Genomic DNA, 19,078 nt, shown 5'->3' with positions numbered 1-19,078 from the left:
TCCATACATATGTTACTGTTGGGAACATGTCACAAAGGTGAGCGATGTAATTTTGATCGGGAAGTAAACAAATGATAATATACATGACGATAACATATAGATAAATGGGATAGGTGATGCAGTAAGTGATTGGTCAGATGGCGCAGTTGTCAGCACAGTGATATCATTTCACCAATGCTACCGCGATTTGATTCCAATATCTGATGTGATGAGATTCCCAAACACTGTATAAATAAAACTTGCGTACCAGAAGTAACATTGTATAATTTCCAGAATATGCGTATTAAGTACAACTAACATGTCCTCGTTATAGCAGGTTTGCTGTTTATACATTGTTTAACTTTGTTTCCCGGTCAGATAGATATCTAGATGAACGTCATAAACGTTGTGTTTACGTCACTTGTTTGTTTACTAATAAGAATATTCTATTTTATTCTTGCAGGTGAGGTGGGCAAAGAAATGTATATAGTAAATAGAGGAAAGTTACATGTAGTTGGTGACAATGGAAAATCAGTGTTAGCTACATTAAAACCAGGGAGTTATTTTGGTGAAATCAGTATTCTAAATATGGGAACTTCCGGAAATAGACGAACTGCTTCCGTCAGGTCCGTGGGATATTCCGATTTGTTCCGACTATCAAAAGAAGATATGTGGGATGTACTTAAGGAATACCCACAAGCACGTGTAAAATTGGAATCTATTGCTGTGAAAAGATTGGAGAAAACAAAACAATCACCTATAGAAAAAGGTACAGTATTGCATATCAATTTCTTTTCAACTCTTAAATGACAGTGCGTTTGAAAATCTGATCGAGAGAGAAGGAGATGGATTCTGCGTATGAATTTAAGTGATTTACTTAGGGATTGATTATCGTTATGTAACAACATCGTCGACTCCGTCAAACTTGCTCTGACCTTCCTTAGTGGTAACGTTAAGTGTAAATTTGATCAAAGGTCAAAAATTCTATTTATCATTGTAAAGCACTAGCCAATTTTCTGTATATTAAATATCTATAACTAATTTGAGTTTTGAAAATTGGATGTAATCAGGATGACAATTTGAAATAATTGTTAACAATTGTAATTAAAAGTTGTTCAAAACACGTACAGCACATTTCATACATGTACTGGAATCGTTCTGATCTTACTTCAACATGTTATCAAGGATGTGTGCACTTAACTTCAACTTTATATCATCGATAAGTCCATTATCTAGATATGCTTGATGACGATATACGTTCTGTAAATTCGCATTGTTTACTCTTAAGATCTACACCAGTACAATTAATTGTATTTTTATGGCTGTACGGATAAAACATAAAAAACATAAAATACAAAAGATATAAATAAACCAGAACACATTTCAACATAGTGGTGAGAAAAAGTCAAATTTAAAAATGTTGGATCATTTTTTCTTGCTAATGAAACGCGATATCTGCAGTATTCTTAATTTCTTATCAGGGATGTCGCTTATCGCTTATACATCGTACCAATATTTTCTTTCATCACATTTGCGTCAGGTTTACACCGTCGGTTTCTGAGATAATACTGTTATAGATCTATTAGATTCTATAAATAAACATAATGGTATACCTACATAATACTAAGTATATAGAATAAGAATCCTTGATATCGGAAGCATCGAAACATACAGGTAAACAGGCTATTAAAACTGTTACATCTTCATGTTTTTATCTTTCATATTTTAATGTTTGAAACCTAATACTTCAGTTTCGTTTCCACATGAATAAAACATTTGGTGAGATCATCTACTTTAGTTACCAGCTACCGTAATAAATGGTATCAAATTGAAATTATTAAAATCAACGCTCAATTTAAATTCCTGGTTTGAGCAAAAACTGGTAAAAAATGGAAAATGTTATTCATATTTTGGTTCTATGCATGGTTACCTGAATCGGGTTGGGGTGTTTCATTTAACAAATTAAAAAGGGGCAAGTGGCAGTTAAACATTACAGTTAAATCATATATTTGAAAATGCAACAATGTTTTTTTTTTTTTTTTTTGAAAACCCAGCCCCTAAATATAAATAGTAACACGATATTAGACTCTACCGTTACAAAACCTACAGACAAAATATTCTATCAATACTTTAGTTCCGATAAAATGATTATTTCCTAGCATATTCAAATTCAAATTCATGACATCAGTTATCGTCGCGTAATTGGAATTGCCGTATATGAGGGTATACACACCACTGTATCACTAATGAACAATTAAACATATTTTAATTATCATGGAACGTTTTTGTTAAAAGGACACGCTATTGTGTACACTATGATACAAACATTAATCGCTAAAATGACTCCAAAAATACATCTGCGACAGTTCACTGTAAATCGTTAGAGGCGACTAATGTGGGAGATGAGATACGAACGGGCTTGTCTGTAGATACCATTAACTAAACTGATAATAATTTGTTTGTACTCCAGTATGTCTTATATCATGTGAAGTAACTAAACATGTTATCTTATGTGTCTTTTGTGTTTACTTACGGAATATAAAAATCTACTATACCAACTGAAGACCTTGACTTTTTCGCTATGTTAATTTAACTCTCCATTCCCGGGTGTGCTGTATTCCATTATCCTACCAAATTACCCATTCTCAAAGGAACAAAGCTGTTACAATGACCTTATATTCAGGAAAGTCGTGTGGCGTATACAGGTACTTTTCAATTAAGTAAAACCTTGACACTTATTTTCAAACTTCCATGGTAACCTTTAGACATTTCAAGTTGTGATAATTGTGCCCACCATATGCCAAATGAAATCTACGAATACCAATTTAGCTCGTAGGTGTCGCATAAGACGTAGATCTGTTGCCAAGAATATGACATGTTTACTTTAATTTGATTTCTGTAAATAAGAAATTCAATTATTCGTTGATGGTAGCTGAAAAGTTTTGGACTCTGTCGGGACAAATATTCAAACGGATCTTCAGGGCTTATTTTAAAATAAATTTCCTATTTTGTTTCGGTGTCAACATTACGGGTACAGATATATACATGGAAATAACATTGCCATACTTATTTCTCTTTGTTCGACTTAAATACATAAAAATGGATTCTCATGTACACATGAGGGTTATTAGATGTAAATGTTATTAAACTAGTAAGATAATAATTTGATGAAATATATATCTCGTGGCAACAACATCAAATGGAATTTATTTATCCGTCATGCATGCCTGTATATACTCGTCGTTTAGTTGGCGACATTATGACATGTCCATATTTGGAGAAGCACGTTTTCTCATTGAGAACCATATCTATCTAACGTTAATGTTGGTTAACGTTGATTTCCTTTGTTTTGGGGCCCTGTAATATTTTTATTCTATCTTCGATTGGATTTCATATGTTATTTTTATTTTTGAATTCCTTCAATGATTTCAGCAAAACGGAAAATCTCATATTATTTCTTACATAAAGTCATTACCAAAACTGTTCTTTTATTAAACTAAAGAATTTGCCCTCATATTATTGCAATTATTATTTTACCAGAAAATCAGAGACATTTAGATTGGTAGTACCAAAACGTAATCTGTTGAAACTATTGATACTTTATAAAGTGTAAATATATCAGTTTAATCTAGACGAAGATATTTTGTATATCAGCGACATTATTCTACTATATCAAATATGTGATATTCCCTTGTACCTTCTTCGAGGTGGTAGACTCTGCTGAACTTATATCCCCGAGGTTTGCAGTAACTTTTATGCCAAATTTTTTATTCATTCATATATAGCACGTTCCAGGATACATGTACTTGACGTTCTTTTGGAATGATCAGACAAATGAAATTACGAAATTTATTGACATATGGAGCAAGTAAGATTTTAAAATTTCGATCCCTTTGAATTTTCCGAAGTCCTCTCCTGGGATTTAAAATTTAGACCCAAAAGCATTACTGACTAGTTACAGAAGGACGAAACAGCTTGGCTCTACTGTATCTAACTCTAAATATGTATTAAAAGGTTCTATTCATTTTTGTATCTTTGTACAATCTTCTTCCATCGATCCATGAAGTGTACACATATTCATCTTACATCATAGACAATTTCCCGCCTTGTCTTTCTAAATTGTCCAATGGTACAATAAATATATATGTCATTATTGGTGACGTCAGCACCGAAGGCCACTGACAGTACAGTATCATCGCTCTGGGAAAATCCATGCCGAATTCTAGTGGTACTAAAATGAAAACTGGAATTGACTTTTCAGCAAAAGGTCGGATGTGCTTTACTTTAATGGACTGATTTATGTCTCTGTTTCTCACTATTTCCATGACATTGTGAAGATTTATTCGTGATATGAATCAGAAAATTATTTGACGCATTAAAAATTATTTAATTGATTTTATTCATTGATTAAATTCCTTTTTTATTTTCACAGCAACCTTATCCCGGAGTAAGAGCACACCAGGTCTGGTGGAATCCGACGGGAAGGTTCCTTTAGATACCATGATTATTTCTAGACACCATACACTTCCGGCCGGGCTTCCTGTACCTCATTCCCAGGACTCTGATCAGGGCGAGGAGCCTCACACGTCCGAGGCCCCGCCCGAGAATCAGGAAAGGATGGATGGTGCTAAAGATCCTTCTACACCCCCTGTGGAAATTGCCACGGTGGGAACGATGACTAAGTCATTGACAATATCGAGTATGACGTCTTATAACGCGGGGTCCCCGCCGCTATACTCAGAGACAAAATTCACGATCAGCCCTCCCCCTTCACCAGGATTGGTCACCCAAGCTCAAAATGTGTCCCGTCGGGGATCTGCGTGTGCTCCGTTTGGACAGGATGTTTTATCACGAGGTTCACCTACACAACTCTCGCCACTCCATCTCGCATATTCACCGTCATATCCCGCGAGCCAACAAACCCATCCTATGAATTTCCTGTCCCCTTACTGTGCCTCTAACAGTCTCCATCCGCCGTCCTCTCCAATGGCGATGGGAAGGGCGGACAACCTTTCGTCCTCCCAAACAAACCTCGCTTCGCCGCAAACACATTCGGCACACAGTCTATTTTATCAACAACAACCCACAATGCCAGTTTCTCCTGCTATGACGTCCAATATGGCTTCCGTGAGTCCTGCCTCATTTTCATTCGACACGTCACAAGAAGTGCTATTACAAGAAATAACAACATTACGACAGCGGTTGATTTCTTTGGAATCAGAGAACGCCGCCATGACAGTGAAGCTAAGTCAGCAACAATGGAATGTTGAACACAGACTTGCGGAACTTGAAATGCATATATGCCACAGCTCAAGTGTAGCAAGTACAACCAGCCAGGACGAAAGGACGGAGCGATTCGACCCAGTAAATCGCGAATCCATTATATGAAACCGGAAGTGTAATTATTGGAGTAATAAGTCCATGTCTTCCTGTGTGGAAGTGTCGGATATGCATCAATCAGCATGTCCAATCCGTGTTTCACTTCAAGGATATCAATTGGACACTTTCTGTGGTATAGTTCTAGAAGAAAAGTCGGATTGCATACAAATGCTTCCGGATTCATGTAGAATATAATGAAGTGTGGGCCAGATGTTGGTTTTATGAATTCCAATAAGTCATACTATCAAGACTGATTTTTTTTATTAAAATCAATGAGCTCTTTCAGCTAATTTTAACATTTGACGGATTTTATGTAAAGATTCAGTCGGAGTGTCAATATTCAACGGTATTCGGTGCAATTAAATATTCCAATGAGAGGACCGCAGTTGTTGTTTGAAATTTTGTGATGGATGCATGTGGAACGATTCTTTAGCAGTTAAGAACACGAAAAACAGGTATATGTAACGGAATCGGAATCAGTGAAAGGGATGTCAGTGAAAACATTAGTGATATTTTGTGCCAATTATAAATTTTGATCGAGTTGGAAAGTGGCTTAACAGTCGTGGGACTTGGATGGATTATTGACGAGACGTGCTACACTATCGTTATGTAACAGCGTTATCATATAGAACGAGCCTCATGCACGCATGCGGTACCCTACTTTATCATCGGTGTCAAAACAAACTTGTAAATGGATGTACATACAACTAAATATGTTTTTTACCAAATGACGAATATAAAAATTTTCAGATTTTACAAAGTTTTCCATGCCAAATACAAAGGGGCATCAATATGGTTTTAGTAAGTTGATATGGCACGTTGTTCCCTCCAAGTAACAGTGGCGGGTACGTCTGATAGACAAACTGTATGATTACTGATACATGTGTTTGGGAAATGGCCAAATCTACCGATGAATCACTATGACTATTTTTGTGTAGTAGTATTTTTGGATAAAATGCCGTTAAAACCTCCCGAAAATATTTACACTGACGACTTTTACGAATATAGCTATAATTTTAAAGGTTACATACCAAATGTTTGCAAAAATATGACTCTGTTCCTAACGATCAAAATGGAGTGTTCAATGAATTCACCCTTTCAACTTAACAAACGGGCATAATGGGAAAACGGAAATATTATCGAAAGTGACAGCTGTTCTGAAAATTAATATATCATCGTTATCTTCCCAAACCAAAACGATTGCTTTTATTAGAAGATATATGAAAGAATCGAAAGCAAATGAATCATGTTATATATAGATCGTGGTAGTTGAACTGTTTTGCTCTGTAATTTGTTTCTAAATCGTAGGCAACCACCGTCTATTCAATAAGATTCAGAATTACAGGTATCAATGTTATATTGAGAAATGTTTTTCTCAAAGACGTTATCAATTAAAAGTAAATGATAATGATTACGGCAGTACTATAGCGATTATTGATATCACAGTTATTCACACTACTTGCATTATGATAAGTTTTAATAATAAAGAGTAAATGTAAAATATTTTATAAACAGATTGGATCCTGTGACTCCGACAATAAACATGTTTCCATTTATCTTTTAATCGGAGAAAAACGTAACACGGTATACTTATTTAATCTCATATATATTCAGTAACATTCGTATCTAATTGATCGATAGTCGATCGATATCTGTTATATCAATTACCATTGTTTAGTGCAGTTACAACAACCCGTTTCTATATTGGCGTATTATATCTAGGCGGTCTACTAGTCGCTATAGAATTTGTAACATCGAATCATTCCAATTTTTGTTATTTTTTCCTGTCATAATATTCATTCTCATTTTGAAATAATGAATTTTGTTAGTGCTAATTGGTTGGTTTTCGCTGGCAGGGATATGAAATTTACCTCTAAAGAAAAAAAAGCAAAATATTTTTAACGACAATGTATGCCGATCGTGATAGAACATTTAATACAATACAAATCTGCACATTATCTTTAACGCAATGTGGAATGTATACCCTTGTTCCGTTGTGAAAGTCGTAAGTGTAAATAATAGATTAACCCATGATTAAAGTAAATGAGAATAAATGAAAGGGGTGGACAAGTACCTAATAAGTTACGTTATATCTAAGTAAACTAGAGAGGAAAAACATATTGAAATCTATATATTATCATAACCTTAGCAATAGTGCCCTATACTATAGATTAGGTATCATTTTTGGGGGTACTGTATTGTTTTTTCTTCTCATTATTAATCTTTTTTCTCTTCCATAAAGTGTGCAAATGTATTATTTATATTTGGAATGGAACTAAACATATTTTTGTCAAAATGTAATATGAACAAACATTCAATGCGGAATGTATGATTTGTTGCACGAAGGATGAGGAATATATTTTGAAAATAAATAGAAATATGAGAGATGATAATATTGTCCAACGTGTATATCCGTCTCGTGGCTTGCCACATAATCAGTTACTTAATTGATTGATTGTTTTCAATAGTTACAAATAATTCACAACGGTAACTTATAGTTATCATGAACTCTTGTTTTCGAGAACAACAAAGTAGTTCACATACTTGAAAATCACGTGGTTGCTAATTTGTGATTTTCAACCAAGTAGGGACATTCGAAGTGTCAGCTTTTTCAGCTGTTGCAGTTCGTTCTTCTTATTTAGTTAGACTGGCATTTGATGTCTTTATTTCTTCCTGATAGAAAATGTTTGGAAATGAACAATTCTTGCCGGAGAAGTATGACACTGGACATAAATGATACTGTAATCCTTTCAGTAGAAAGATTTATTGACTTGCTCATCATGTGTATATATACATTGGGGTTCACTGTGGCCCAACAAGACGTTTAGCTTTAAAACATAACCATTTTGAATGTCTTTTTTTATTTTGAATACTTCGTAAATTGTGAGAGGATGGCCATTTAACACGTTAGTTAATGAGTGCAACTGTTAAAGGTGTGAAAGCTGTAGTGGTACAAACATTTCCCTTATCAATGAGTATTAATGTATATGATTGAGTTACTGGTTCACTCGAAATATGATGTACTTTTTTGTTTTGTTTTGATTTTTGTTATAAATCCTTCTTTTTAAAAATAAGATTATCCTAATGTAAAGGTAACTAATCAATAATTGTATTTCATAATATCGTCAGAGATAAACATATTCGTATCAATGTTTGAGGAGAGTGTTCTGCTAATTGGTTTCTTTTGTCACATGGCCAGGACCTCCGAAAGAAAGTAATTTAATCGTTATAATCACCAACGCTTTAAATAGCATAGAAATTCAGAAATCCAATCAAACATGTTTGACTATATGGGACCATTTTGAGATATTTTTCATAACTATTATTTTGCATTAATTTTATCTTTAATGCTTTTTTGTACAAGGACAGCGGATACATAAGGAACAAAACTATAGATTATATATGTTTTTGAAGTTTCAATTGATTGGAGAGATTTTTTACTTTCCGGGAATATGAAAATGACAACTGGTAAATTTCGACATTTTCTGTTCAAAAATCAAAAATAAAACAATTTAATATGGGAATACACGAAACCGATATCTTATGTATTTCGAAAGTATTTCACGTAGGTAACACTTAATAAAAAATAATTGTGGTGATATATTCTAATTGTTGAAAATAGATGATATCAACATGCTACAAAATCAAGTTATTTTGCCACTTTTCCAAATACATTTGAAACACGATAGAATACATCACATAAAACTAATCAAACGTAGAAAGATAGGTGGCTCGCCATGGAACTAGACAAATGCTTTCTGTTAAATAACATTTACATCAAATGCAGCACCAGCAACAACTGCTAGGTTCCGCCGGATATATATTGACTTTCAGAAATAAAACATACAAAAAATTTAGATATGAAACTGAAATTTACTTTGAAAAGACACTCAAGTGAAAACGTAATGCATTCGTAAACCGTTTTATGCACACGTGCATTTTACTATTATTTACCATGTAGAAATATCCTTCACAGAGACAATCAATACAAACACCCACAAAGAAATATCTGCCCTATATATGTTTACCAGAAAAGAAACATCATTTACATATACAACCGATGACAAATAACGTTCACCAACACATCGATACCCTCCATATTATGTTTTCTACAAACCAAATACCTAATGCAATAACTTGAATTAATATCATAAACAAAGGTTTTCCAGCGCAATTAATTACAAACACAAATTCAATTAATGGAATTGTGTTCTGTAGATATATTATCTACATATTCGTCTTAGAAATGTAATTGATGAACATGTTTTAACCACGGAATCGTTGCTTTGACAAAACAGAAATGTTGAAATTGTCCTCGGTGTTACCTTCCCTGCTCCAAATGGTTCAGCATTCCCCTAGATAACATACTTCATTTGTATCCGTATGGCACTTCCGCCATACACAAATACACGCAAAAAACGTTTCCATGTGTTTTCAACAAAACTCCACCGTCCAATAATATTTCGGCGTCAGAAGATGGCTTAGAGATAAAGAAAGAACGATACCACAAATAAATGAAAAGATACAAATATGAGATCAAATTTATGGTTTTTTGGGCACCTTGAATTAAGAACCTTCATAACAAAACAACAACAAAATACTTTCCCAAAACCCATTAATAATTTAGGCTGCTGATCGGTTGCACATGGTGGACATGACCGGCCTATGAACAAAGACTCTGAAATGAATTGTGCCGAATACGACGTAAAGATATATTTGGTACTTAGTCCTTAGCTAGTATTGACTTACAACCGAATATAGATAGATAATGCATTTGGTAGGAAATGAACGTTGATATGTCCAACTATGATATAAGCAGTCCTAGCCTTGATATGTTCTATGTAGGCAAATCTGAACTTGTATAACACAGACGTATTGACGTGGGAGATTTCCTTTCACTAGCTTTAGTAAAACAAGCCAAAGGTCACCCTTAAACCAATAAATTAGAAATATGATGGATGGTAGACGGTCAGTGGTTAAGATGGTTATTGATAGAAGTATAATACGGCTTATACACTTTGACCATCGGTCAAGGTTTATCAATTAATAATTCTTTATATGCCAATGCTACTGAATAGATACATTGCAGTATAATGAGATTTTAGTGAGTGTATTTTAATTGTAAACGTTCATTTACATTCAACATATAAACTATTATCAATTGAATGAAGTGGTAAGTTACCTCACCCATCTACTATTCGATATGTTGAATGATGTTTCTATAAATGAAGTGAAACATTATTAAACTCCAAACAAATATACTTCTATAATCTAAAAACAAATGCTTTCCTTTAAAATATTTGAAATCGCTTTTACTTGTCTCTTGATTTTTTGGAATCTTCACAATTTATTCACCATTGTCTACATTCACAAATATGTCATGGTCACTTAACCGTTGAATGAATAAATCACTTTACATTCCCTTATTTTTCCATTAGGTGTCAAAAGATTGCACCTGGCACACACTCTACATCCGCATGTTTAACAAAGCGGTCACACAAAGTCGAATATTTCACAATACGGCCCTAAACATAAGTGAACCTCTACCGGTATTCTCACGACATATCTTAACATTAAGTACACAGACTTTATATGATACGCTCAAGTTCCTCTATACCTTCATTGTGTATAATATATATATCAAGTGGAAATTATGTCGTTGATGTTATTAGAACACTTACATGTTACAGGTTGAAGTCAGGTATTTTCTGTCTTTAATTTCAGGTTTAAGAAAACTAAAAAGAAAATACCGACATGTTTACATATCATTATTCAAACACAGATTTGAATCTTGGCCAAATATGAACAATGGAAAGATTTACGCAGAGATTTCTGAAAAGTGCATCGAGCATAGGACTACGTTTCCCGGAAGATTTAGCGTCTTCTGCTTCATAGATGACACCTACCATGTAAATATTAGTCAATCCAAGTAAGCAGTGTTACGTTGCCAAATGGGATCAAAATAAACAACAGAACAACAGGTATACTGGCGAACATTAAACACATACTGCTTGATATCGCATTTTTCGGAGAAATAGAGTATTTCTCAATGGCACCATTATAACTTCAATATACTCTTCAAAAACCCGTATCTCTAAAAACCCTGTATACTGAGAACATACCCTAGAATATCGAATCAGCTGAGACATAAGTTGGTTATATAGAGATGTTGCTATCCAGAAATAGAAAATCCATAAAAGGGAAATTGAAATCACCACACTTTTATTATAAAGTGCGGTGGAAATGTGTCACCGGTGCTTTTCAAATACTGACGATATCCACTCTAAAGTAAACATTCAGGTTTAGCATTCCCTCATTGTCATATTGGGCATCACGTTTCATACACATTAATATATTTATTAGATATTCAATATCAAGGTTTTGAATTGGACATCGAATCAACTCGCGTGGAAATAATTTTCACTACATACTGACAGTTCGTCATCAACATGTTTTTGAGATAAGATTAATAAGCGAGAATGCTGCACCTACTGAAAGAATGCTTAACTTGAACATTTGACAGAATTACTTTTCACAAAGAAATAAAAAGAAAGAGATTCTCAATATCATCAAACCCATACTAATAATATGTCTTGTTTAATGATTGCTTATTTGAATTAAGTAATTTTGTTTTTCACCTTTACAATCATCTTGCACAAACTTTACATATTTTATTTTGATATTTAAACAATTTTGCCTAAACATAGCAATAGTTATTTAAGGTTTCCCAGTCAGCCTAATTAAATTTGCGTTGTTTCAATTCATTTATATATTGTTTAATAACGCATGTCTTGGGCTTCACCTATTAATATCTTCCATGTCGTCGTGTTTTAAATTTGTTATATGGATATTGTTTACTCATTTATTTAAGAAAGTTATACATGAAATGTTTGAAAACAACAATATGTCGATGTTGTTTTTTCTGATATATTTGAAACATCATTGATATTAACACTATCTTATTTATTCTGCGACATTCGTAACAAGTGTTTTGTCATTTGTGAAATATGGTTTCCATCTGATTGGGTTTGAAGTCCCTGAACTGTTTTATCATATCCAGTATTTTTTGGTTGTTCCGAAATGTTTGAACTGTGGCCAATGTGATTATTATTTGTTTTTATTTCTTAGTGTGTGAGAATGCGCATAGGGAAATGCGGTTGTGACCTAGGTTCATTTGATACTGCTGCCAATCACTCGCGAACGTTGCTCGAAAGGGAGGGTCTGTCTTTTCTTCCTACAATTTGTTAAATTTTCATTATTACTTTAACTGAAAGTTTAATAAATGTTGAATAAAACATATCCAAATATGGAGTTGGCTTATTTTATTTTTTTACATATCTATGTATTTTTCATTTGTGAACGATAGATTTATCATATTCTAATCATTTTCGTAAGGATTAATAGTGTACCTACTGTAATCTCACAAGTGTGCGTACCTTTGCTGATAAAAATGATTTTAAGAAGAACGCTAAATGTTGGCAACATTTCAAGAAGAACGCTTAATGTCGTCAAGACACATGCGATGAAACGTTAGCAAAATAATATTCTTATCAAAGTTGCTAAGTATATTTCAACGTTAGTTATCATGATATTCGATTGATACCAGAAACTTCTATCGAGGAATTCACTACTGACGAATAATTAGCTCCATTGATACAACGATTCATTAACGGAGGTCGTAAGGTGAAACATGTGTTACCCTTTACAAATGTAAGTAATGGTTATTGGCAGGTGCCCGCCTAAGCTTAAAGATATAATATACGCTAGGAAATAGTCATGTTGTATTCAGTCTGAATCATACAGTATACAGCCAGAATTCGTTATGTGACATCTTCGTCGAGTTTGGTGGTAAGATCTTTCAACGACAACAAAATGTTTGCATGCCTATGGGAATTAATTGTGCCTCCCTCCCAACTTGTTTTTTGCTTTCATTCAAGGCTGATTTATCAATTTCTTTTCGGATATATTAAAACATTAAACATTAAATAAGAAGAGATTTACGTCTGCTGTTCAGACCCACCTCAATTGCAAAAGGACCCGACACGTTTATCTCGATCTTTTCCTACAAAGAAACCAAATTGGGCAGCTTTCCACCGAGCTGTATGATAAGCGAAATGATTTAAATTTTCCTTTTGTTCATCATTTTCCATCCCTAGATAACAACATTTCTGCACAGGTGTACATGTCGCAGTTGATTCGATATACAAGGGCGTGCTCCCTTTATCACGACTGACGAACAAGATATCGACAACTGACAGGCAAACTCACAACAGGGTACGAGATATAGAGGATGCTTGGAATTGTGAGTAGGTTTCATCAAAGTGATACCATTAAGAAATATTATATTTTATTCTATTAAATATGAAACTAAATGTATTTGATACTCGTATGTTTGCCTGTCGGTTGTTAACATTATTCTCAATTACTAGGATATATACGACGGGTGTCGTCGATAAAGCTGAAAACGCCTACTGTTCCTGAACGCCAGGTTTTTTTTCAAGAGTATCTCTGTAAATATTTCTTTTGTTTCTATATAACAAACAGTTCATATTCACTATATAATTTACAATTGAAATAAATTACATAAGGTGCGGTCAGAATTAGCTCTACAAATTACAGTTATATGTCACACGACATACGGTCTTAATTCGTCATATGATATATAGTCGAGATTATTAATCTCATATACAGGGGAAATTAATGATATATTACACACCTGGAATTTGTTATATAATAAAGTCGCAATTCGGGACGTAATATATATTCAGAATTTGTTAAGTAATATACAGTTGTAATTCATTGTATCAAAAAACAGAATTAGTGATACATTAAATAACCGGAATTCGTTATATGATGTACGGTCGGAGTTTATTGTATAATATAAAATAGAAATTCGTTATACAAATAATGTATGATATGCAGTCAGGTTTTGTTATATAATACCCAGTCGCTACACAGCCCAGCAGGTGCATACGCAAACATTTTGATCATTTTCTGTACCAGTTCCCCTCTATAATTCTAGCACATTTCACCTCTGAATATTCGCACCATATCAGTTCTATTAAATCATATACAAAATTTCGTATATTTGTCAAACGTTGATTTAAATTAGTTATCTATAACAGTTTTTAACTTATTATGATTCTGACGCAACGCAAGTTAAGAGTTAAGAAGCGCCATCCACACTGCATGATAGAGGATGACAGACAAGAGATCGGTACTCGTTTTTTAAACACACTCATATCTTATGTTATATATTGTAAAATCAATTTTGTTTTAAGAAAAATCACTATTTTATTAACATTTGATTTCGTGAATTGTACTGATCATAATAGTTAGTGGAAATATTAATCGTAATTAAAGATACCAACGAAAGCAAAGGATACCAATCCCCTATAAGATTTATGATTTCACAGAACAGCAGCAGATGATATTGCTCAAAACTAAAATCAAGATCGTCATGTCTGCTGAATACATCATGGTCATAAAGAGGTAAGAACATTTTGTTTACATTGTAACATGAAATAAACTGTTCATGGCAAAGTTCTAAGACAAAGTATCGTATCAATACAAAAAACGTAAACTATTGTCTGTGTATATCTACAAAGTCAGCAAAAACATATCATTGATATATTAATGAAAAAATTTATGTTTCCTGTAGTCCAGTCAGGATTTAAGAGAAATAGTATTGTAAATCGGTCATTAGTTAGTGGTTCTGATCTTACGATGACATTTTGACACAAGTAAATGTATTTACATAGCAGATCTGTAATCCTTATCAAGCTACCCATGTTGTATTGAAAAATATCCACGACAGCAAGCATAAGATGCCAATGATTCTTGGCCAAACGGCCAACTTTAACAAAGACAGAAGAATAACTAATGCAATCTGGTCTTGACGGAAGGTCACCCCGTGTCGCTCGACCGCCGCCTCTGTCTCACCAAGGTTTACACAAATTGAATGAGTCTGGCTCTCCCAGTGGTACTATGGCATTTTCGATATTCAGATAGCATGAAATCTTGAACAACATTGACATATACAACTCTATAGTTAAATCAATTTGTTTCTATGCCTGTCCCTTGACCAGACAAATTAAGTTTGTAGTTCATTGAAATCGCACATTGATGTTAGGAGCAGTATTTGTCCTATTTTCGTCAAACTAGCCAAGCAGAAATGGCAGGACTCAATCACGAGCGATAATCGGGTGCGAACCAGACGAGATACCGTGCATTCATCAATATTCAAATATCTCCTTTCTAAAGTCTGTTTCAGGAAGGCCAGCTATTGTTGCCATGTTCGCGAATCTCTGGCTATTTACGGCGAGTTTTATTTCGAGGATACGCTTAGTTTCTCAATACTTGGAGTTTCTCTATATGAAGTAAATGTAAATTGGAATTGTATATCGGGCTGGCTACTTTCAACATCTTCTTGATGCTTTTGCTAAATATCTGCAAACAAATGAATGAACAAGGTTTATAACGTTCTAGATGGCTGAATAACAACTCCGAAACAGATGAGTACAATAGGACTATCAGTGAAAAATGAGCAAGTTTCACTGCTACAGTTAAGGCTGAGTACAATAGGACTATTAGAAAATGAGCAAGTTTCACTGCTACAGTTAAGGATGAGTACAATAGGACTATTAGGGAATAAGCAAGCTTCTCCTACAGGTTAGATACATATTCAACAAGATGATATGCCCTGACCATCCGAAGACAAAAGTGGCAGATCAAAATTTATCGAATTCATCTTTTCCGACAAAATATATTTACTACTGACGAAAAGTGGCAAATTATGACTTTTGCGTGACATTTCTTTCCAATTAGTGGGAGGACCGTTTAGCAGACACTCTGAAAGTTCGTCCCTATGGAAACTCGGAATTGATATCATGCATAACATTGAAGGTCATTGTCTGATGAAGTTTCCTTGATTTGACAAGGGAAAACGTTAATCCTGTTTTCGTTCTCTACCATCAATATATAGCAGGATGCAACGACGGCTTTTTCCAAATTTTCCCCTGTAAACTTTTTCATCTGAAACCAATCGAATACAAAGAGAAGCCAAGGAGTCAGAAATTATAAACATTTTAAAACCAGACTTGAATATTAATGTTTAACCGCATTGTAAAGTTTGCAAAATATAATTATGCCCCCTTTATATTATGACGTCATCAACAGATAACATGTTGTGACGCCACACCATTATGAGATCAAATACAGTGAAAGCGCTAGTGCAAAATGTAACGTCTTTCTTCTTTTGTCAAAAATCATTTTTATTTATAATTTACTCGCATCTCGTCAAATCAAGTTTTTTTCTATATATATATATATATATATATATATACAGCGTCTTAAATGTTAGGAATGCTAAATGTGACGATGTTACATCTTAGCATGAAGCGTTATTCGATATAGTCGTCATTTGAACATGGTCCCAGTTGTAGACTTAAGATTAATGTATAAGTACTGCATTTAAGTAATTATATGATGCTAGTGATCTTCTAACTATTAGAATTAGTCAGTCAGACATAATGTGTGCGATTTTGTCAGGTTGTACTATTGAGTAGATATGGATTTAAATGCATTATGTGACATCATTATTGCGTTAAGAATTATTTTACTGCCATTGTCAAATGGCCGTGTATATAGAAGTTTGCTTGCAGTAACATAGTTATGCTGTTGAAAAATATCAGATTTATAATTATTACAAAAAAGTCTTTATCAAAAACCAAAGAATCAGATTCTTACTCAGATTTTTAAAAGCTCTATAGCCAGACTAGGGACTCAATCGGTTAGAACGTTGTTCTGTATAAGCTCGGGTAAAGATCCGAAGTGTGTACTTCCATGCTCCCTAGTCTGGGCTTATAACACACTCTTATCCTATTTACCTATTATTTTACGTGAATGGTTTATGACTTTTTTAACAGAAGAAATAGTATGGTCTGGACGATATGATCTATAACAGCCCTAGCTGCATCCTTGATCTGCAATATTAATGATATCAAGGCCATATTCACAATGTATGTATATATGCATAATGTTTCAGTGAGACGATTTTATACGATGTAGATTTTCATGAAATCAATTAACTTAGCACTCTGTTGTCGACCGTAATATTCTGATCTGATTCCAATCTGATATAATTATGACATCTCGATGAAATTAGACGACATCCCCCTTTCATTCTACCTATACATTATTAACGTTATCGTGAACTAAAGAAAGGACTATAATCCCATCGTTATATACGTTACATAATAATTTATGTGTAGCATACATATATTTCTATTAATTCATATTATATCAGAGGGACTTTGTCACCGATGTCTAATTACCGCTTATTTTTTACTATGAGATTGCGTGACGAATATCAATATCGGGGCATCAATTGTGAAAGACTTGAATGACCCTGTTATTCAATAGCGAACATTTTACATTGGTGAAGTACGATAGAACCCAAAGTTGATATCGATGATACGCATTACGTTCAGGCCTGTGGAACAGTACATGGTAACGCCTGACATTACATCCAAGTACATAAACATAAATTTTAATTAAATTTGATTTATAATGTGCAGGACCATGTCAGATATCCAGCTGTAATGTTGCATGATAAAGTTTTATTGTTCGAAAATTAATTTCCAACAATAGACAAAAATCAACATGATGTTACTTCCGGAGATACTGTGAACTGCAGCAAAAGCACTTCGTTACTTCCGTAGTTACTGCACAGTGCAGCAAAAGCACTCCGTAACTTCCGGAGTTACTGTACAGTACAGTAAAAGCACTTCGTTACTTCCGGAGTTACTGTACAGTGCAGTAAAAGCACTTCGTTACTTCCGGAGTTACTGTACGGTGCAGTAAAAGCACTTCGTTGCTTCCGGAGTTACTGTACAGTGCAGTTAAAGCACTTCGTTACTTCCGGAGTTACTGTACAGTGCAGTAAAAGCACTTCGTTACTTCCGGAGTTACTGTACAGTGCAGTAAAAGCACTTCGTAACTTCTGGAGTAAATGTACAGTACAGCAAAATCACTTCGCACTTAGTAGGCCTTTTAAAGTTTGTATAACACAAATAGTATTCATAAGCATTTATAGATTTTTGTATCAGGTCAATGGTTAGTAACAAAAAGGAGAGAAGATATTCTACCTCAATCTTACAGTAACGATGGCTGCTTTGTCTCTCCCATGTGTGTGACTCTAACACACCAGTACCCGTGTAATGCATAAATATAAGCTAGCCCCTGGGACAATCATGCTAAATTTAGGAACAATTTCGCTACACCAGAATAACCAAACAGTCCAATCAGCAGGCGGTAGATCTATCGGTCTGTCAGAACCAGAATCAATCATTTGTACGACTCTCACGTTCTCCCTATTATATGAACCGATAGAAAATGGATAATCTCGGTTGGGTATCAAATGAACGAACAAATTGGTTATTTTCATTGAAAAGCAGAAAAAGGTCATGAATGTTTCCTCGTTTTCTTTATGATAAGTAGTGTTTCTTTATCAATGGATTTCTTCATCCCTTATTTTCTATCCCACCTCCACATATGTATGTAATATATAAATATGCCCATGTTTTACTAGATTGCTAAAGACATGTTCCTCCAGGCAATCCGTTTTCGTTTTCGTCCACTGCTGATAAAGGCATATATTCTAAAAAAACAAAAATAACAACTTCTAAATTTGCAAACCATTATTGGAAAGTGCATGCCA

The 19,078-nt window shown here is 34.1% G+C and overlaps 1 protein-coding gene across 1 annotated transcript in view; it reads left to right on the top strand.

Annotated features, from left to right (window-relative positions):
- Nucleotides 1-5,367, top strand: part of LOC132561947 (cyclic nucleotide-gated channel rod photoreceptor subunit alpha-like) — a 161,663-nt gene extending 156,296 nt beyond the window's left edge. The window contains exons 3-4 of the mRNA XM_060226667.1: nt 443-748; nt 4,412-5,367. Coding sequence (XP_060082650.1) covers nt 443-748; nt 4,412-5,367 — 1,262 coding nt within the window. The remainder of the gene's footprint in view (nt 1-442; nt 749-4,411) is intronic.
- The last annotated feature ends 13,711 nt before the right edge of the window (nt 5,368-19,078 follow it).

This window comes from Ylistrum balloti, unplaced genomic scaffold (genome assembly GCF_031769215.1).
Source record: "Ylistrum balloti isolate Yb309-2 unplaced genomic scaffold, AGI_CSIRO_Ybal_v1 Utg371310, whole genome shotgun sequence".
In the NCBI taxonomy this organism is placed as follows: Eukaryota; Metazoa; Mollusca; class Bivalvia; order Pectinida; family Pectinidae; genus Ylistrum; species Ylistrum balloti.
The sequence above is the reverse complement of the archived record's forward strand: the minus strand, read 5'-3'. Positions and strand labels throughout refer to the sequence as shown.